We start from the raw sequence: 19,334 nt of genomic DNA, 5'->3' as shown, positions 1-19,334 counted from the left end.
GCGGTCAAGGCGGCGCCATGGACGTCGACGGTGCCGGCCCGCCTGCCGAAGAGGAACGTGAGTGCGCAGGTCGCATGGCGGCAGCGGGAGGGCCCTGTGAGCGCCAGGCTGACATCTTCTTCCTCCCCCCAACCATATACGCCCGTCGACGCAGTCCAAGAGCCGCAGAAGCGCTGGAAGTGGACCGAAGAGATGCGCGAGGAGGTCTTCACCCTCATCAACATCGAGAACGCCATGAGCGAGGTCAGAAACGAGAAGCTGTGAGTGGCTGCGCTGCTGCGTCTGGGTTGACTCCGGCCCGGCACCTGGCTGCCGTCGCTGATCGCTGGTCGCTGGCCGCCTGGCCCTCCCCTCGTCCGTCTGCCCGCCCTGGATCGCCCGTCTCCTCGACCTGACCCCTTCCCCCTCTGCGCTTCGCACCCAACAGCAAGCTCGAGAATGCCGCCGAGCAGTTTAGCGAGATCAATGCGCGCAAGTCGTGCTACAAGGCCATGGCCGAGCTCTTCCCCGAGGACGGCTGGACGACGTCGACCAACATCTCGCGCGAGTACGCGCAGCTCAAGAAGAAAAAGGACCGGCAGGAAGCGAGGCTGGGCGCCGTCGACATGGACGATAGCCGCGCCAGCAGCCTGATGCCGTAGCGGGCTCGGCCAGCCGATCGATTGGTCGAGGCGGGTCAAGGCCCTGTGCGTCCCGAGTGGCAGCGTAATGTCGGTGACCAATAGCTGTCGGGCCTGGCCCGCAGTCCAACGAATCCAGGCTCGTCAATCAACCATCGGTCCACCGTCCCATGTTGCTGTAGCACCCGTTCGCTCATCCCCCATCCATGCATGTCATCGCCGCGCGCCCCGAGCAGGCCGGTCGGTGGTCCGCTCGCGCACAGAAACGAGCCTGGGCCTTGGTTTAACGCGTCGCGTTCGTGGTCATGGTCGTCGTCTTCGTCGGAAGTCGAGGCTGGCGTCGCGGGTCGGGCAGCACGATGCATGCTTGTTGAGCGGCAGGGCGGGAGCGACGACGGTGGAGGAAGGGAGGAAGGGGATGGAGGTGGCCCGACCGAGGGAGGTCGACGAAAGCTTGGATGCGCTGTGCGCCGTGCGCACCCCATCGGCTCCGAGGCTGGCTGGCGATACTAAACTCTAGTTCGATTGAACTCTTTCGTTCGATTTGATTTGGGAGCCCACAGAGGAGGATACAAACCCTCATTGCACACGGGCCGAAGGGTCGTGCATAGGTGGGCTGCAGGCCAGACCAGGCTCGTTCTGCATGAACTCTCGCGGCGCAGCTGGCCTGCAAGCGAGCGTGGGTCCTTAGCGTAGCCTGCCTGGCCCAGCCTAGCCTGGACTGGCCCAGGCAGCGGCGGGTGGTCATGGGGCCTCCTCTGCTGGCCTGACCGGACCTGACCTCACCGCTCCTCGGCCTGGCCAGGCTGGCTTGGGCTGCGCTAACTTTGGCGTGACCCTGCCTCGCCTGAGCTGGCATGAGCTGGCATAAGGCAGGCTGTCGCCCACGCACCCGTGCCGGTTGGCAGGCTGAGGCTGAGGCTGAGGCTGGGGGAGGTCTTGTGACTCGTTGCTGCCCCCGGTCTAGGCCAGCCGGCATCAGGCTAGGCAGCCTCTGTCGGATGGCAGCAGCAGAGACAACGAAGGGCTCGCCCGCTCGCTCGCCCCGCAGCCTGGCATCGTCGTTGGCTCGCTGTTTGGCTACACGCACGGTCGATGCCGCCCGGTCGCCTTGGCCGGCCAGCCTGGCCAGCCTGTCCAAACAAGGCAAGCCAGGCAGGCAGGCAGGCAGGAGAGGCCAGCATGCATGGCGTGACCCAGCGCCGGCGAGGGCCCACACGAGCTCGACCATCTGCGGCCTCGTCGTCAGCTTGCTTGGTGGGGGGGCGGGACCCTGGCCTGGCTGCCCTGACCTCTCTGGCCTAACAGCTTTGCTTACCCCGCAAAACCTGCCTCCAGCAGGCCAGGCCAGGCCAGGATGATCTGTGCGGCCGCCTTGGGAGTGGCAGACTACAGGGGGGCATGGCCTGCTCCGGCCTGTGCGCACGCCCGTTGCCCAGCCATCCGCCTCGTCGCTCGATGGCTGCCGGCCAGCCCGCCTGCCCGCCTGCTTGGCGAGAGGGAGAGGCAGGGAGAGAGAGAACGGGGCCCAGCGGTTGCGGTGCGGTCCAGCTAGCATCGCAGTGCCATGCCGGTATAAAGGACGAGGCCGCACCATCCCCCCCCACTGCTCGCAGCCCCCTCACCCTCCTCTCAACCGCATCCGCTGCGAGAGACCATCATTTCCACTCCTCCCCTGCGGCTCCAGCTTCTGCCTCTGCCTTGCCCCGCTCTTGATCGACGGCGCTTCCGCGACCCTACCACTTTGCATCCAGCGCAACCATCCAGCCGCGCCTTTGATCGCCGCCGCCATCACTACAACGAGCATCGCCTAGCAGCCTTCGCCTCCGCTGCCAACCACCAATATGGGCAAGAACAAGAACAAGAAGGAAGAGCAGCCCACCGAGTTTGTCAAGGCCGTGAGTGGAGCGTAGCAGCCGCCTTGCGCGATGTTGGTCGCCGTCAGAGGGGCGCTTGGCCGGGGTCAGATTCGACCAGGCAGGCTAGGGTGGAGCGGGCAGGCCGGCCAGGCTAGGGTGCACGCCTGTATGCGCGCGTGCGTGAGCCCTGCATCTGCCCCGCCTTATCGGAGCCTGGCGTGCGTTATCTAGGCTACTCGCGCTGCTGCCTCTGCTCGCCACCTCGGCTGTGCCCGCACAGTGCAGCGCCAGGCCAGGCAGCGCACAGCACAGCGACGCGGCCAAACCCCTCGCCACACCATCTGCCTCTGCCTCTCCTGCTGAACCCTACCCTCTGCCTCTTGCCTCTTGCCTCTCTCCATCTCGCTCTGCCTCTCTCCATCTCGCTCTGCCTCCCTCGCCACCGCTCGCAGGGCCCATCCGACTGCGGCGTCATCTTCGACGCCTCGGACGCCACCATCGAGGACGCAAAGAAGCAGATCCGCCTCGAACACATCACAAAGCCTTGGACCCGCGACGCATGGGAAAAGGCAAAGCCCTTTGTCCTCGAACAGAGGCAGAAGCTCGAGGGCAGCGGCTGGTCGAGCACCGACGCCGCGAGGGTGAGTGGTCGAGGCCACCGGCCATCGCCCTTCCACCGTCGTCGTTCTTAACCTAGACCGATCCCTGACGCCACCTACCCTTCACCATCCCTCGCTCTCGCCACTCGCCACTCGCCACCACTACAGACTGAGCTCTATGTCCTGAGGCGCAACGCACCTCACGGCTCGTTTACCGAGGACGGCTGTGAGTGGTCGTCGCTGCCCCTCACCACCGCCGCCGCCGCCGCCGCCGCCGTCGAGTCGCCGCTCCATGCTGATCCATGCCCTCGTGCCACCCTCCTCGCGTGCCCGCAGTCATGTACGTCCGCGTCCCCAAGAAGTTCATCGACTTCAGTCGCTCCTCGAGCAAGGCCGACGACGACGCCGCCGGTGCCAAGGCCGACGACGCCGCGGCCGACGACGGCGACAAGAAGAAGAAGTCGACGCGATCCAAGAAAAAGGAGAACGCCCCCTCGTACGAGATGACCAACGAGTTTATCTGGAAGGTCAAGGTCGACGGCGATTCCGACGAGAGCGCGCGCGACCCCTCGGTCATCCTCGACGTCGCCGAGCCGCTCGAGAACCTCTTCTACCTGGTTCAGTGCCTCGCCCCGGGCATGGCGCGCCTCCAGTACAACCGCAAGGACGCCATCCAGCCGGGCACCAAGCAGAGCGACCTCCGAGACGACGGCGACGCCCCCACAATGCGCCACCGCGCCATGGTGGCCGCCAGCGAAAAGATGACGCGCACCCTGCCGCCCGCCTTTTGGCTCAAGAAGAACGCCGAGGAGCTCAAGAAGATCTTTGGTGCCGAGGCCTTCGAGGCCACGATGCACGCCGCCGAGGACCCGCAGCGCGCCACGACGCGCGACGTCAAGAACGTCCAGGAGAAGGTCTGGGAGGAGAAGATTGCCGCCAAGACCGACGACAAGAAGGCCAAGAAGGACAAGGCGGCGAAAGCCTCGCAGGCCGTCGAGCCGGCCGTTGCGTAAACGGCGGCTGCGTGCGGCATCGCGGTCCGAGATCAGGCCCAATCCCCCTCCTCGTGCCGCGCCGCCGTGCGCAGCCGACTTCCAGCGCCACACGTTTTCGGCCTCCCCCCTTTCCCGCTCCCGACCCGTCGCAAGATCGTGACCGTGACCGTGACCGAAACAAAGAGAAAACCCTCACAAACAAAGGCTCCGATCCTCGTTTCTCCCGGACTCGATTCTCTTTCTCGTTGTTCCAGCGTCTTCTCCAAGGCCGTCGCGATGGAATCCCCCACCTCTCTCTCCCCCACCATCCTCGTCTTCTCCCCTCGTCCCGGCAAGCCTAGCGCCACCGCCACCACCGTCACCACTGCCACCAAGGCAACCAACGCCAGCGCTCCCCGCGCCCGATACCATGCCCACCCTGCCGCACTCGCAGCAACCTCGATGCCCGCCTCTACGCATGCCTAACAAGCCACAATCAGCTCCATCACCGCGACCAGCACCACCGCCCCCTGTACACCAACCGCCACCCGCTCTCCCCCAACTCTAGCCAAGCCAAGCCAAGCCAAGCCCAGTCAAGTCAGTCTCACGCACGATCCACCACTCGCCATCCCACGTTTCCATCCTCGCAATTCCATCGCGGCGGCCTTGTAGTTGTACGCTCGTCTCGTTCTTCCCTCTCTCTCTGTCTCTCTCGTGTAGCCCGATTTGTCGTCGAGTCAATGAATCCCAAGTCCGTCAGTCGGCCAGCAGCCCCGCCCGTCCGGCCGATGGTGGCGCCGGTTCGAGTGGCAAGCAGGGAGCGATTCGTTGCAAGCGTGGCGCTAGAGAGCACGAGGGAGCAAGGTGAGTGAGGGCCTGCCTGGCTACGAAGCGTCCTCCATCTCGACGTCCTTTTCGTCCTTTCCTGTCTCTCCCTCTCCCTCTCCCTGGTCCTCAGCCGCATCCTCGCCCTCGCCCGCCTCGCCCTCACCATCCGCCTTGTCCCCCTGCTGCCCGTACGCATCATCATCGTCCGCCTTCCCCTTTTCCGCCTTCTCCTCCTCGTCCTCCTCGACCTGGTCCGCCTCCGCCTCTGCCTCTGCCTCTGCGCCGTCCTCGTCGTGATGCGACGGCCTCTTCCTCTGCCCGATCCACTCCTTCCTGCCCATGCCAAAACACCTCCGCAGCCGCCACTCGTACAGGCCCTCTTGGCCCCACACGTCTTCCACCTGCTCCTCCTCGTCCACCTCGTCCCTCCACGCACGCAGACGCTGCTCCCGCCGCGCCGTCGATGTCGCTGCGACCGGTGCCTTGTTGGCCGCGGCGGTGGCAGCAGCAGCGGCATCCGAGTGGATCTCTTCAATCAGAGCTCGGCGGACCACGATGCTCTGCTCCGGGTACACCTCGGTCACCGCCACACCCGGTGGCGCCGAGGGGACGCCGAGCTTGCTCCCGCCGACGGTGCTCACGTACCGAAAGAAGGGCGCGGCGAGGTCCTTTTGCGCCCTGCGCGTCAGCCCTTGCCCGGTAGACGCGGCACCATCCTCGTCGTCGCCACCTCCCGCGCCGTCCGAATCGCCACCACCGCCGCCGCCACCGCCTGCGGCCGCCGAGCCGGACCGCGCCGGCAGCTTGGACCGCGACCGGCCCACCTGCTTCTTGAGCAGCCGGTTGATGGTCTCGATCTTGTCGTCCTCGAGCTTCTTTTCGCTCTGGTTCTTGCGCTTCCGCGCCACCTCGGACCGCCGTAGCGCAATCTCGTTTTCCGTCAGCTTGCGTTTTCGAGACTCGTCGGCTGCGGTGCGTGCGGGCAGAGGCAGCAGCGGTGTGGGGGGAGGGGAGAGAGCGAGAATCGGCGTCAGCGCGCGCGTCTCGACGTCAGGAGCACAGGGCAGCCAGGGAGGATTGCGGGCGGCATCGACACTTACTCATTGGCAGCTCGAGCAGGCCGGCCTCGAGGTCCTTGTTCTCCTTGGCCAGCTGCCTCGCCGTCTTGGCAATCATGGGCGAGTCGGCCGCCCCGCGCCTGCCTCCTGCGGCTGCACTTGGGCGAGCACCGTCGAGCTCGTCGATGCCGTCGTCGGTGCCGCTCATTGGCTCGCCGTCCTCGCCGGCGTCGAGGGCCGACAGCGAAGGCGACAGGCTGCCGACGGCATCGAGGTCATCCTGCTCGTCGTCGTCGTCGTCCTTTCCGCCCTTGGACGGACGCGCCTTCCACTTGACCTTGGCGAGGTTCTTTGGTCGCGACGGGGCAGCCCCCTTGTTCGCCTTGGACGACGACGGTGGCGCCGAGCCCTTGCCGCCTTTGGTCGAGGCCGGTGTTGTGGACGAGGAAGCGGCTGCTGCGGCTGCTGCCTTGCGAGCGGAAGAGGGCGAGCGGCGGAGCGTCACCTTGAGGCTGGTGCCGCCCTTTTTCTTGGTCGGGGTCGTGTTGGACGGTGCGGCGTCCTTGGCGGCGGCGGCGGCGGCCTTGGAGCGGGTGGTGCCCTTGGCTGGCGGTGCCGCTTCGTCGTCGTCTGCCAGCTCGTCGCGGAACTCATCTTCGCTCTCGTCGTCTGCCATCTCGTCGACCTCGTCGTCTTCGTCGTCTTCTTCTTCTTCGTCGTCGCCGTCGTCTTCTGCGGGCTCTTCTTCTCCTTCGTCGTCCTCGACCTCGTCGTCGTCTTCCTCCATCTCGCCGTCATCCTCGACCTCGCCCTCTGCGTCCTGCTCGTCGTCCATCACCTCGTCGTCGTCGTCGTCATCATCTTCCTCCTCATCTTGGACGACGCGCCGACGGTTCTTGGATGGCGTGCGGGTGAGAGAGACGCGCTCTTCGTCGTTGTCGTCGTCGTCGTCTTGCATGGCCGCGTCGTCGCCGTCGCCGCCGTTGTCGTCTTCGAGTTGTTCGTCGCCGGTGAGGTCTGATCCGTCAGAGAGGTTGTCGAAGTCGGTCTGCGGCAGCAATGATCGGCCCGGTGTCGCGCTCGCTCCGGACGCTGCTGCTGCGGGTGGTGGTGGTGGCGGTGGAGCCATGATGCGCTGTGGAATGAAGTCGAGCGCTGGTCAGCAGGCGTGGGCGGGCAAGGGGGGCTGGCTGCACGTGGGCGTGCGTCCCGGGGCGGCGCTGTGCGTGGGGCAGGGGCTAGGTGTACGTGTGCTTTGGCGGAAGTGCACGAGGCGCAGCGTAGTACGTGCGGTGCGGCCACGAGAGGACGCGCGCTGGTGGAATGATGGTCTGCGAGAGAGGCTGGGATGGGTCGATGGGATGGGTTGAAGGTGTCGCCCAGCGGGTCAGCCAGAGGCCAGGAGGCCAGGGCCAGGGCCAGGGCCCGGCCTCCACGCCACGCGCGGCGGCCAACCAGCGAGACAGCGCATCGGGAACGAGTCCTCGTTTCAAAGCCAGGAATCGGGACGCGTTTGAAAGAAATGCAGGCGGGCAGGCGGGCGGGCGCTTTTTTCTGGTGTTGGTCTCTGGCTGGCTGGCTGGCTGGCTGGCTGGCTGGCTGGCTGGCTGGCTGGCTGGCTGGCTGGCTGGCTGGCTGGCTGGCTGGCTGGCTGGCTGGCTGGCTGGCTCGCTCGCTCGCTCGGACGCTCGGACGCCCGCCCGCCCGTAGCGCCCAAACGGCCGACCGGCCGGCCCAGCTGGCCTGCTGCTGGCCTGACGAGGCAGGTGGCAGCCAAGGGGGGTCCGAGCAGCGGGCGAGCCAGGACGCGGGGGCCACCTCCTCGATCCCCTCCCAGCGTCAAACTTGGATCATGGTGCCGACAGCTGGCTGGCTGAGCCTCCCTCCTGCACCCTAAGCTACCACCCCATCATCGCCTGCCACCCTTCGCCTCTCTTGCCCAGCCATTGTGAGCACGCAACGTCGCTCCCGGAGCTCGTAGCACACCGCCAACGCACACGCCCTCTTGCACCTCTCCCGCGACCTCGGGTCAAGCGCACCACCAGCTGCCACTCGAATCGGTCCGTCGAGCGACAGACGACGATCAGCAGCGCCAGCGCCAGCAGCGTCCGCTACGATTCGCACACCAGCGCACGCATCGCCCTCCAATCGCCATCCGTAGCGACCGCAGCGGGGCATCGTAACGGCCCTTACCTCTCTGCTGTCCACCAGTCACACGAACGACGCCCGTCCCGCACGACCATGTCTCGGCCATCCTCGTCCCACGACGATGCGCCACCCTCCGGCTCCTCTGAAAAGAGCAGGTGAGCCTCCGAATCCCGGCCGTGCCACGAGCTTTGCCCCTCCCATGCCCGCTCCGGCGCCCCTCCCGCTCGTCTTCTCACCCATCCCCGTGCCTTCCTCCGCACCCCGGCCCTTATCATCCTCGGCCGCCGCCGGCACAGTGTCATTCTCAAGGTGGGCATGGTCGGCGACTCGCAGATCGGCAAGACGAGCCTCATGGTGCGCTACGTCGAGGGCAGCTTCAACGAAGACTACATCCAGACGCTCGGCGTCAACTTTATGGAAAAGACCATCAGCATCCGCAACACGGAAATCACCTTTAGCATCTGGGACCTTGGCGGGCAGAGAGAGTTTGTCAACATGCTGCCATTGGTCTGGTGAGTCGGGCGGTGCCGCGGGCCGATCCTCACTCGCGTGAAGCGCCTGCTGACCGTCGCATCCGAGTCCGCCCTTGCCCGTCCGCGGTCGCACAGCAACGACGCCGTGGCGATCCTCTTCATGTTTGACCTGACGCGCAAGTCGACGCTCAACTCGATCAAGGAGTGGTACCGCCAGGCGCGCGGCTTCAACAAGACGGCCATCCCCTTTCTCGTCGGCACAAAGTACGATCACTTTGCCACGCTGCCCAAAGAGGAGCAGGAGGAGACGACCAAGCAGGCGCGCCGCTTTGCCCGCGCCATGAAGGCGCCCCTCATATTTTGCTCGACGTCGCATTCCATCAACGTGCAGAAGATCTTCAAGGTCCTCCTCGCAAAGGCCTTTGACCTTAAGTGCACCATCCCCGAGATCAAGGGCCTCGGCGAACCCATCCTCATCTACGTGCGTGTCGGAAGCGGTCGTCCGATGGATGCCTGCGTGCGGTGCGAGCGCAAGGGAATCTGCGCTGACAGCCCTTCGGTCCCCTGGTCGTCCGCAGCTCGAGACGTGACCCCCCTACTTTCACCTTTCCCCATCCCCCTAGACAGGCTTGACCTCACGACGACCACCGTCCATATACCTACGACTCGATACTGGCCCCCCTCCCCGCTCGCTTGCGTCTCTTCTCCGCCTCGCTCCTTCAGACTATATCCAGCGGCCACGGCAAACGGCATCTCCAACACTACTAGCATTTCAATCGCACGCATCTGCTCCCGGCACCGCCCGTGCTGACACCGCCATTTGCATTCATCCAGGGACAGAGTCTTGGCCTACTTACATCCCACGACTGTCTCGCCCTCGACCCGCCCTGCGGACGGACTCCAGCCATGACAGGCCTTCGCTTTTCAAGGCAGTCAGACGACGCCCGCCCGACCAAGCGGGATGCCTCGAGACCCCTCGACATCCCAGGAACCCGGCATCTTGCCGTCGCCGAGCTGCAGACGGGATCCAGCGTCGGGCGTCGCGGGCATCCGAGGCGTCGAGGGGCAGTGTCGATCGTCCGTCTCACCGGCGCCGCCAGACGGCACGAGGTCGGGCAGCGGGTCGGCGTAGACGTCGTCGTCATCGTCGTCGCGATCGTCGTCCGAAGCCGTCCCTGTGCCGCTCGGCGCCGCCTCGGTCCGCGGTGCTTGCACACCGGCATCGACGCCAAAGAAGGGGTGGAAATAGGCGGTGTCGCTGGCTCGCTCCCTCGGCACGGGGCTGCCGGTGGACGAACCGCCGGATCGCGTCGCGCTCGGCGATGCAGGCTCGAGTACGGCGGGCCAATCTTGCGAGCTGGCAGCGCGGCGTGCCACCGGCGGAGGTCGCAGGACTGGCAAAGCGGTGGCCTCGCTCCTCATGAAGGGGTTCGTCGAAGCACGTTGTCGTGGCTGTCGCGGAGAGGGTCGTCCACGCGGCGACGTCGAGCCTGCGGCCCCGGCCTGGACCGCCGGCAGCCACGTACGGTCGATGGCGTTGTCGTCGTCGAACGGATCGACGCTTGCCATTTCGGAGGCAGCGAGTGGCTCGATCCGTTCCAGCTGCCCATCGCGGCCCCGCCTTGTCGATGACGACGAAGGCAACGGCGGCGCGGCCGATGTCCGCACAAAGATGTCGAGGTCGGTGAACATGTCGGCCAGGTCGCTGCGGTGACCGGCCGTCCGGACCGTCGAATTGGCCGTCGACGCAGCGGCAGTGTACGGCGGCGGCGGCGCATCGTCGGCAGCTAGGATGCTCGCGGCGCGCGGCGTCCGACGCGACACTGGCAGGGCAAAGGCCTCGGCGAGCTGGGCATCGCTTTGAGGCCACAGGGCGCCTGCAGGCGGCAGCGCAGGCAGCTCGCGCTCGGCGCGGCCGGAAGCTGAGGCGGCCGACGAAGTCTCCGCTGAGCTGCCGTCGTCGAACTGCGTCCAGCGTCCAGCGGGCAAGGATCGCATCGTGGCCCACCGGGACGAGGCACGGCCTGCCGTCTGCGAGGATCCGGAAAGGGAGGCGCTCGCGTCGGTTGAAGGTGGAGACAGAGGAGCCGACTTTTTGGCCCTCAGGGTTGGCCTTGGAATCCTCCAAGAGCTGGTCGCCCCGCCTGAGCCTTGGCTCGTTGGCTGCGAGCCTCCATTGGTGGGGCTGTCGGCGGCGGCGGCCGAGCTTGCGCGAGCCCTCAGCCAGCCTGCAGGCGTGCTGGCGGTCCGAGGCGGCTGCTGCGGCAGATCCGAGAACGAGGACGCGACCTGGGCCGAAGGCCCGGACGACGAGGATGGCGCACCTGAGAGCGCGCCGGCAGTCATGACCGAGGTCAGGACGTCGGCGGCGGACCTGGACCGCGTCCTCGGCCTGCTCGAGCTGGCAAGGGCAGCGGAAGTCTCGGGCTCATCCGTGGGCCAGGCAGCAGCACCCTTTTTGTCATCGATGGCGGATCGGTCCGGTGCCGCCGCCGCCGCCGCCGTTGCGGGTGCAGGCGGCACCTCTTCCGAGGCGGGCGTCGAGCGCGAGCTGGTGCCGAGCCGCGAGTCGGCATAGGGGCTGTGGTCGGGCTTGAGGTTAAAGTGGCGGTCCAGGTCGGCGACGGTGGCGAAGCGGGTGCCGCAGGCGATGCAGATGGTGGTGCGCTTCTTGCGCGGCACCGAGGGCGGGCTGGCGCCGCCGCGTCCGAGGGGCAGCCGCTTGATGTTGGAGGCCGAGATGGTCGACGTCGTCGGCACGGCGCCCGTGATGTTGTCGAGGAGCGTGTTGGTGCGGACGAGGATGTCATTGAGGCGCGGCGACGCCTTGGGCAGGCCGAGGCTGGGCATCGTGGGCGGTGCCGGTGCGGGAGAGCGAGGTCGAGGTCGAGGGGGGCAGGAGGCGATAAGCGATCAGGCGTCGAGGATGGCGAGGGCGGCTAGCGACCCGGTCTTTCAGGTCAGGGAGCTGCTGTCACGAATGGGAAGCACGACGGGAGGGAGCGGGGGAGGAGGACATGGAGTCGGAGATGGCGTCAAGATGAGGGGGAGCGCAACCTTTTTCAAGGAGAGGCCCAAGAGGGAAGAACGTTGCAAGGGTGGAGAGCAGGTCACGGCTCGTCATACACAGAGGCAGGCAAGAGACCGGCGAGTATGACTGAGACGAGGAGCCATCATCATCGTCTCGCTGGCAGGCCGGCGGGCCGGCGGGCTCTCCCATCGCGCGCGTTTTGTGCCAAGATGGTGGGAAGGAGCCGCCACGGTCATCTCGGCTTCTGGTTGTGCTGCTCTGGTCCCTACCCTGATCACGAAGGATAAGAGGCGCGGGCAAGACAGAGAAGCAGCAGAGTAGTCGGGCGGAAAGGCCATCGTACCGATCCTGGCGTCTCCCCTCGAGTCGCTTGTTCCAAGATTGCCTGCTGGGCTACGAGGACAGAAGGAAAGGACGAAAGGCCGGAGAGGCTTCCCGCCAACCTGGCTGCTTCCCTCTCTTGCCCTTTCCCTTTTTGGACAGTGGGCGGCCTTTCTTCTCACACCACCCTCTCGACGCCGCTCCGATGTCGAGCCTGACTTTGAGCGATGCCTCCCGAGGTCGTCGTACAGGCGGCAAACCTCGTACATAGGCAGGCAGGTGCGAAGGGTCCAGACGGCGTCCTTAGCTTCTTGCTTGCTGCTCGCTGCTTCTTGTCCGGCCGTCTGCTTGCTTGCTCGCCTTCTTGGCGACGAGCGCGTGTGATGGCCGGCATGAGTGCATGACTGCGCGACCCTGCCTGCCTGCTCTGCGGCCCCGCTTGAGGCAGGCCGCCAGGCGGGTGGGCATCAAGCAAGCAAGCAAGCGGGGCCAGGATGAGGAAGATCGAGGAGGTCGTCGTCGAGCGCGCCTCTCCACTCCGCCTGCTCGAGGCACTCCTTGGCAGCGCAAAGGCGTGGATGCTCATCTTGCCAGATCCGCCACAACGACGATGCAGCATCCCTCTGGGCCATCAAGCGATTCGAGCGATGCCTGCCCTGGCCGTTGCTTGGTTGCGCGAGGGAAACGGCGGCCTGGGCCCCGCAACGGCCCGCGCGGAGGTCAGAGGCCGGGCGGACCCTCGGATCGCAGTAGTCAAGCCAAGCCAAGGGTCCCGACCCCGCCCTAGCCGGCCATCATGGCAGCTGCACTCGGTTTAGCCGAAGCATCCCTCGGAACCGGGCCCGGTCTGCGCCTCCACCTGGCGGCTTACCCATGCCGCTCGCCGCTCGCCGCTGTCGCCGAGGCAAGCAAGGTGGACCTCGACCCCCAACCAAGCTTGCGCCAGACCGTCCTTCTTCGTCGTCGCCACCACCGACACCGTATCCTGGCGTCTGCCCACCGCCCACCAATGACAATACCAACGCTACCCTTGCGAGCCCGCGCACACTTTGCCGGCGCCAAGCTCACGCTCGAGCACTTTGTGCTGCGCAGCAAGGCGCTCGGCCTCTACCGAGACTTTCTCCGTGCCACTCGAGGTGAGGCTACCGGCCCTTTCCGCTGCTAGACGATACGGCAAGCGATTCGTGGCTGACGGGTCGTGCCGTGTCTTGCCTCGTGACCCGCCTCTCTCTTCGTACCGCCCGCAGACATCCCGAATCCAGAAGCGCGCTGGGAGACGATCCAGTTCTTCCGCTCCGACTTTGACCGGTACAAGCACGAGGACAACCTGGTACGTCGCGGCGCTGCAGCGGTCCTTGTCGCGCGTCAGATCGACGACTGGGCGTCCTTTCTGACCTATGTTCCTGAGCTGCGCCTGCATCGCCCCGTCCTGATCTCGCCGCCGCCGCTGCAGGACCGGATCCGCGACCTCCTGACCCAGGGCACCATCTTCCTCAAGCAGATGCAGGGGCAAATGACTCTGTCGGCGGCGTCTTCGGGGCCCGGCGCCAACAAGCTGCGCGGACTGAGGACGCCCAAGTAGAGTGGAAGAAGGCTGCTGGGCTCGGCAGCACGCCGTCGCGGCTGCTCTGCCGTGCCAGTCTGCCCTCGGGGCTCTTCGCTGTGTATATACCAATGCAATCGTTGTCACGGTCGGTGACCGACCCTGCCGCTGCATCCTGCGGAGAGGCATGCTGGATCGACCAAAATGTGCGACGAGACAGTCGCCTTGGGCGATGGATCCGACGCTAGCGTGATGAGACATCGACGAGAGGGTGGTGGTGCTGGCGGGGACGAGGTCGAAGTGGCAGGGTAGAGAGGGCGGCCGTGCCCACAGCGCGGATCCGAGCTTTTCCGAAATTCCAGAGCTGCGCTGGGCCGTGATCGGACCCCGCGCCCTGGTTCTGCTGCACTTCCAGACGCGCTCCTGGCGCTGCCGTTTGCCCACCACCCCTCCACCATATCCACCTCGCTCGCGCGCTTGTCTTCCTCATCCGTCCATCCGTCCGCCCTTTCCGGACTATTCTCTCACGCATCGTCTGCGACTGCATCCCACGCCCCTTGAGCCGCCACCTCGACCGACCGGCCGACGTTCTCGTGACTCCGCGAACCGTCCCGGAGCCCGCGGCCTCCCTCGCCCACCATGCCTCCGACCAAGCCCAAGGGCGGTAAGATGATGACGCTCATCAACTACCGCCTGCGCATCACGCTCAACGACTCGCGCCAGATTGTCGGGCAGCTGCTCGCGTTTGACAATCACATGAACCTCGTCCTGGCCGACTCGCAAGAGTATCGCAAGGTCAAGTCGAAAAAGGCCAAGGCCAAGGCCGCCGCCGCTGCCGCCGCCGCATCGTCCAAGGCCGCCGGTGCAGAGGACGACGATGACGAGGAAGAGAACGAGGGCGCGACCCAGGGCGGCCTGGCGGTGCCCGAGCAGAAGAGGACGCTCGGCATGCTCATCCTCAGAGGAGAGAACATCGTCTCGATGAGCATCGAGAGCCCCCCGCCGGCGGATACGCAAAAGGACACCACGGTGAGTAGGGCGCTGCCTTTCGGGTGTCATCTTCACGAGGCCTTTTGTGGATTGCGCGCTGATCAGCATATCTGCTCCTCTTCTTGTCTATGCTCGAGCCCGCTCAGCTTCCACCCGGCCCCGGACGACCGATGGCAATGGGACGTGGTATCGGCCTCGCAGGGCCGCCCCCTCCCGGCATGGGCGGTGCCGGCGCTCCTCCGATGATGGCGCGGCCGATGGCATACGCCCGTCCTCCTCCCCCTCCCGGAATGCCCGGCATGCCCCCGCCGCCTGGTATGCCGTCCGGCCCTCCGCCCGGCTTCGCCGCACGACCCCGCCAGGCTTCCCGGTGGGTCCGCCGGGCGGCATGCCCCCTGGCGGCCCGCCGCCCGGCTTCCCTCCTGGCGGGTACCGAGGTGTGCCTCCTCCTGGGTGAGTGTCGGCGCCTCGATGCCCGCTCACTTGGCTCCCGCGCTTCTACGCACATTGCGACTTACCCGGCCCTTCTTCCCCCATCTGTTGCCTGTCCGACGCGTCTTTGCCACTGCACAGCTACGGAATGCCTCCCCGTCCTCCGCAATGAGGTGTGCTCGTCGCCCCGCTGGACTCAGTCAGCCTACAGCCAGGCCGGCCACGAGAAAAAGGCGCTCCTTTGACCAGCCTCGACCGTATTCCAACCACCGCCAGACGGCACCGTCTCGTCATCTCGCTCCGGCTTCCCGTTCTCCTGTACTCTTACGCGCGATCTGCTCTCTCACAGCCAGAAAAGACGGACCGGCCAGCTTTGGTCGGAGTCCACTCACACCTTCTCGCCATCAGCCGGCTTTGATCCGCGCCGCCATCAAGCGGCATGTGCGGGCACGACAGTGGCCGACGCTGCTCCGTCGATGCTCTTCCGCGCGATGCCTTGACAGGCTATGGCGGCTTCCAGGGCCGTCGTCCGACAGCTGGTTGGCGGTGGCGGCGCGATGCCACACACGCTCGGCCTCGGACGGAGAGTTGCGATTCCCTGACACGAGACGGGACGAGAAGCTCAAAATTTGGTATGTACAGGCAGACGGCAAAGGGGCATGGCATGGCACGTATCGACAGGGAAGCGGATGGAAAGGAAAAGGCCAGGACAGGGCGCAGAGGGTCGAGATGGGTGCGGTCGGAGGGCTGACCATGGCATGGCGCGGCTCAGAAGTCGCCTCCCATGTCGTCGCCGCCGCCCATGTCGCCTCCTCCGCCGTCCTCGTAGCCCTCGTCGTAGGCGTTGTCCATGCTGTTGGCCAGCATCGCGCCACCGAGCATGCCGGCGCCGAGACCGAGCGCCGCACCGCCGGCCATGCCCATGCCGCCGCCGCCGCCTCCGCCGCCGAAGCGGCGCTGCTGGGCCATCATCGGCGGCTGGCCGTACATGGGCTGGCCGTAGGGCTGGCCGCCGCCGTACATGGGCCCACCGTAAGCAGGCTGGCCGTAGCCGCCAGGCCCGCCGCCATAGGGCATCTGCTGGTGCTGCTGCGGCGGTCCGCCCCATCCGCGCTGGTCGTTGCTGGGGGGTGGCCCGCCGGGCGGGGGAGCGTAGCTCTGCTGTTGCGGCGGCGCACCACCGCTCTTTTCGTCGTCCGGATGCACCCAGATCGAGCGAGGGGGCGTGGCCTTGGTATCGACGTAGAAGTGGCGGTTGTAGCTGCGCGGATGCGGGGGCGGCGGGGCGGATCGACAAACAAGGTCAGCTATCGAGCGGCGTCTTCAAATAGCACCTCTTGGGAAGCCCGCCACTCACTTGCTGTCCCACTGCTTGATCCAGCCTTCGGGGAGCGGGCGATTGTCGTCGCCACCCTTTTCGCTGGCGCCGCCACCGGGGGTGCCCCCGCCGAACGACTGGTGATGTTGCGGCTGCTGCTGGTACGGGCTGGAGGGATATCCTCCGCCGCCGCCGCCGCCGTATCCTCCAGGCTGCTGGCCGTAGCCCTGTTGGCCGCCGTACTGCTGCGAGGTGGGCCGATTGCCGCCACCGGCCTTGGCGGCCAGCTTATCGAGGAAGCCCATGCTCGGAGGGCGAGGTGGTGTTGGTGTTGGGTTAAAGGTTGTAGGAGTGCGTGCTTGCGCGTGTAGAATCGTTTTGCGACCGCTGCTGTCTGGCGGACGAGGGGTTGTGAGGTTGGGATGAGGGCGATAGGGGGTGAGAGGAAGGTGGCGGGATCGAGACGAGGGGCAAAGCGATGGCGACGAGAGGGGACACGATGGGGCGGGGCAACCTCAGGCCGTGCGCCGCGGCAGCTGCGTGCCAAGACTCGTTGTCCCCACGCGGACTCAGGCAAGATTGCGTGGAACTACTGTCCCACCCCCGACGGCCGACGGCCGTGGCCATGCATATGGCCGGGGCCTGGCTGCCCAGCACAGCCCGAGGGCCCGCTTACCCTCTGCCTGGCGCTCAAGAGGTGGAGGGTTAAGAAGCGGCGACTGGGGCGCTCTAGGTCGACTGGTGAGTCGATTACAAAAGCCCCGTCGCTCATTTTAAAGCAGGCGTTTCAATTTGAGGCGGACTCCAGAAAGGCCCGATTCAGCTTTCCCCATAGCGCCCGATGGACAGGCTCAATCGGAAAAGATCTGCAATCCCGACTCCCGGATCCCGGGCGAGCAGGCTGCAGACGTGCCTGCCAGGCTAGGCAGCTCCGGGCTGGCAGCGGCAGCGGCGGCGGCGGCGGGCAGAGGCGCGAGAGAGGGAGCGAGAGAGAGGCGGCAGTCTTGAGTGATTCGAGGCCAGGCAGGGCGGCCCCACCCGTCCACCCGTCCACCCTGGCCCTCGCCCCTCGTTGGCCTGCTGGCTAGGCCGCTTCGTGCTCGCCCCTGCTCCACCACACCCTGCCTACTCTAGCCTGTCGCTTCCATTCCCTCCTACATCCACGTCGTCTACCCTTATCAGACCGCTACATCGGCTTCGCAGCAGCTCTCTTGAAGGCCAGGACTCGGCGAGGCGCCTCCCGTTGCCGCAGCCACATCGTCAACACCAACACCACCACCACCACCACCACCACCACCCCTTGCCTCGGCCGCTGGGTCTGCCCCGCCCCACGCACATCCCCGCCATGGCCTCGTCACTCGATCGCCAGCAGCCTCCGCAGCAGCTGGCAGGCACAAAGCGCCCGCCTCCCAGCCATCCCGATCGCTACGACTACCCGCCCATGCCCCACCACATGGCCCACGACCCTTACCACAACGCCCCTCCAGGTGAGTGCGATTTCGATGGGCTGGCTGACCACCTGCCAGGAAACACGCTGATCTTTTCTCCTCGTCCCGCTCTGATCGCATCGACAGGCTACCCCCCGCAGCCCATGTACGGCCCCAGGGAGCATGGACGCCCCGTCCACATCCCCCTGCACCACCGGGCGCCCTCTCCGCCCCCGCCTCAGCAGCAGCATCCGTCTGCCGCGCAGCACCGAGCAGAGCGGTCAGCCATCCACAGCGTCAACAGCGCATCCGCCAACGGCGGCATGATGGCCATGCAGGCGCCGCCGCCCCATTCTTCCCGCCAGCCCCTGCCCAACTATGCCCAGCATGGTCCGGGGCCGGCGTCCGGCCAGCGCTCGCCCTCCTGGCAGCAGCAGCAGCAGCAGCAGCAGCCTCTCTACGCGGGCCCCGCACAGCACCAGCAGCCGCTGCCTCCCCATCTTCAGCAAGGTCCCTACCCTCCTCCTGGCCCACCTCCTTCGTCGTCTCACCAGCAACAGCACCGTCGTTCGCCCGGTCAGATGGGCAGCTCGATGTCGCTACCGCCGCCTCCGCCGCCGCACTCGTCGTCTCCCTCGATGCCGCTGGCCGGCGGTCCCTCGTCGTCGGCCGCACCTTCGGCAGCACCTCCGACGGGCGGACCGGCCATTTCCGAGGCACACGCTCGATCGCTCGCCTCGCCGGCCGCAGCCAGCCGCAAGTCGCCTAAGCTGAGCGGCGCCACTGGCACCGGGTCTGGCAAGGGCTCCCGGGCGACCAAGGAGAAGAAGGAGGCTGCAGCTGCTGCCGCCGCCGCCGCAGGTGGTGCGGCGTCGTCTTCCAAGACCGCTGGCGCTTCTGCAGCGGGCACAGCTGGGTCTGCCGCCTCGACGCCTGCGAGCAAGAGGGCAGCGACCAAGGCCGAGAAGAACGCTGCGGCTGCTGCTACCGCCGCCGCCGCTGCTGCTGCCACTGCTGTAAACCCTGCCCAGCCACCGCAAGCAGACGGCGCAGCTGCTGCACCCGCGGCCACCGGCGCTCCTCCGGAGAGCAAGAAGGACAAGAAGCGCAAGGAGGTCATCGAGCGGATTCATCGCATCCACTTTGACAACATCGAGAACCGCGAGCTGTGAGTCGATGCAAGCGGCGAGGGCCGCTTCCGGCGTGTCTGCCATCATGAGTCCGCGCTGATTACGATCTATCTTCACTCGCCCCGCCCCGCGACCCTACCCCGCACCTCGCAGACTGTACCAGGACGTCTACCAGGCGCTTACATCGTCGTACAACACGCTGCTCTCGTCGCCCTCGCGCCTCCGCCAGTACACGCTCGAGCTGACCCGCCTCACGCTGCAGCGCGACGCGGCACTGCGCGAGTCGGCGCTGCTCCACGCGCACCAGCTCGAATCCGCTCGCCTCGCCTACGAGAACGAGAAGCACAAGGTCGACGAAGAGGCGCGGCTGGCCAAGAAGGGCGCACGCGAGAAGCTGCTGGCCGTCGTCGAGCAGACCAAGAAACGCCTCCAGGAAGAAAAAGAGAGCGGCGACGTCGCCGTCGACGCCTTCTTTGACAGCACGCAGCGCCCGCACACGACGCGCAAGCTGCGCAACAAGGCCACGTCGTCGCGGCGAGGCGGCGCGGCCGTCGACGACGAGCCTCGCAACGCGTCCGGGGCT

At 66.6% G+C, this 19,334-nt stretch overlaps 9 protein-coding genes across 9 annotated transcripts in view; 6 read left to right on the top strand and 3 right to left on the bottom strand.

The window, feature by feature from the left end:
- PFL1_00733 (uncharacterized protein) overlaps positions 1-641 on the top strand; it is a gene marked incomplete at both ends in the record, with an annotated part of 2,923 nt that extends 2,282 nt beyond the window's left edge. The window contains 3 exons of the mRNA XM_007878235.1: positions 10-57; positions 155-260; positions 428-641. Coding sequence (XP_007876426.1) covers positions 10-57; positions 155-260; positions 428-641 — 368 coding nt within the window. The remainder of the gene's footprint in view (positions 1-9; positions 58-154; positions 261-427) is intronic.
- A 1,823-nt stretch (positions 642-2,464) lies between these two features.
- On the top strand, positions 2,465-4,091 carry PFL1_00732 (uncharacterized protein; the record flags this gene model as incomplete). The annotated part of the gene is made up of 4 exons (XM_007878234.1): positions 2,465-2,518; positions 2,932-3,120; positions 3,247-3,304; positions 3,415-4,091. The coding sequence occupies 4 exons, from the start codon at positions 2,465-2,467 to the stop codon at positions 4,089-4,091; spliced, it is 978 nt and encodes a 325-aa protein (XP_007876425.1).
- Positions 4,092-4,936: 845 nt separating this feature from the next.
- Positions 4,937-7,067, bottom strand: PFL1_00731 (uncharacterized protein; the record flags this gene model as incomplete). Its single annotated transcript, XM_007878233.1, has 2 exons — positions 4,937-5,847; positions 5,981-7,067. 2 exons carry the CDS (start codon positions 7,065-7,067, stop codon positions 4,937-4,939), a joined length of 1,998 nt encoding a protein of 665 aa, XP_007876424.1.
- A 1,112-nt stretch (positions 7,068-8,179) lies between these two features.
- Positions 8,180-9,149, top strand: PFL1_00730 (uncharacterized protein; the record flags this gene model as incomplete). Its single annotated transcript, XM_007878232.1, has 4 exons — positions 8,180-8,241; positions 8,383-8,598; positions 8,695-9,040; positions 9,138-9,149. 4 exons carry the CDS (start codon positions 8,180-8,182, stop codon positions 9,147-9,149), a joined length of 636 nt encoding a protein of 211 aa, XP_007876423.1.
- A 343-nt stretch (positions 9,150-9,492) lies between these two features.
- On the bottom strand, positions 9,493-11,409 carry PFL1_00729 (uncharacterized protein; the record flags this gene model as incomplete). Its single annotated transcript, XM_007878231.1, has 1 exon — positions 9,493-11,409. The coding sequence occupies one exon, from the start codon at positions 11,407-11,409 to the stop codon at positions 9,493-9,495; it is 1,917 nt and encodes a 638-aa protein (XP_007876422.1).
- A 1,511-nt stretch (positions 11,410-12,920) lies between these two features.
- Positions 12,921-13,493, top strand: PFL1_00728 (uncharacterized protein; the record flags this gene model as incomplete). Its single annotated transcript, XM_007878230.1, has 3 exons — positions 12,921-13,047; positions 13,159-13,241; positions 13,365-13,493. 3 exons carry the CDS (start codon positions 12,921-12,923, stop codon positions 13,491-13,493), a joined length of 339 nt encoding a protein of 112 aa, XP_007876421.1.
- Positions 13,494-14,093: 600 nt separating this feature from the next.
- Positions 14,094-15,121, top strand: PFL1_00727 (uncharacterized protein; the record flags this gene model as incomplete). The annotated part of the gene is made up of 2 exons (XM_007878229.1): positions 14,094-14,483; positions 14,591-15,121. 2 exons carry the CDS (start codon positions 14,094-14,096, stop codon positions 15,119-15,121), a joined length of 921 nt encoding a protein of 306 aa, XP_007876420.1.
- A 523-nt stretch (positions 15,122-15,644) lies between these two features.
- On the bottom strand, positions 15,645-16,499 carry PFL1_00726 (uncharacterized protein; the record flags this gene model as incomplete). The annotated part of the gene is made up of 2 exons (XM_007878228.1): positions 15,645-16,137; positions 16,234-16,499. The coding sequence occupies 2 exons, from the start codon at positions 16,497-16,499 to the stop codon at positions 15,645-15,647; spliced, it is 759 nt and encodes a 252-aa protein (XP_007876419.1).
- A 1,040-nt stretch (positions 16,500-17,539) lies between these two features.
- Positions 17,540-19,334, top strand: part of PFL1_00725 (uncharacterized protein) — a gene marked incomplete at both ends in the record, with an annotated part of 2,721 nt that continues 926 nt past the window's right edge. Inside the window, 3 exons of the mRNA XM_007878227.1 lie at positions 17,540-17,681; positions 17,769-18,789; positions 18,905-19,324. Of these exons, the coding sequence (XP_007876418.1) occupies positions 17,540-17,681; positions 17,769-18,789; positions 18,905-19,324 (1,583 nt within the window). The remainder of the gene's footprint in view (positions 17,682-17,768; positions 18,790-18,904; positions 19,325-19,334) is intronic.

This window comes from Pseudozyma flocculosa, assembly GCF_000417875.1.
Source record: "Pseudozyma flocculosa PF-1 unplaced genomic scaffold scaffold00002, whole genome shotgun sequence".
NCBI classification, from domain to species: Eukaryota; Fungi; Basidiomycota; class Ustilaginomycetes; order Ustilaginales; family Ustilaginaceae; genus Pseudozyma; species Pseudozyma flocculosa.
The sequence above is the reverse complement of the archived record's forward strand: the minus strand, read 5'-3'. Positions and strand labels throughout refer to the sequence as shown.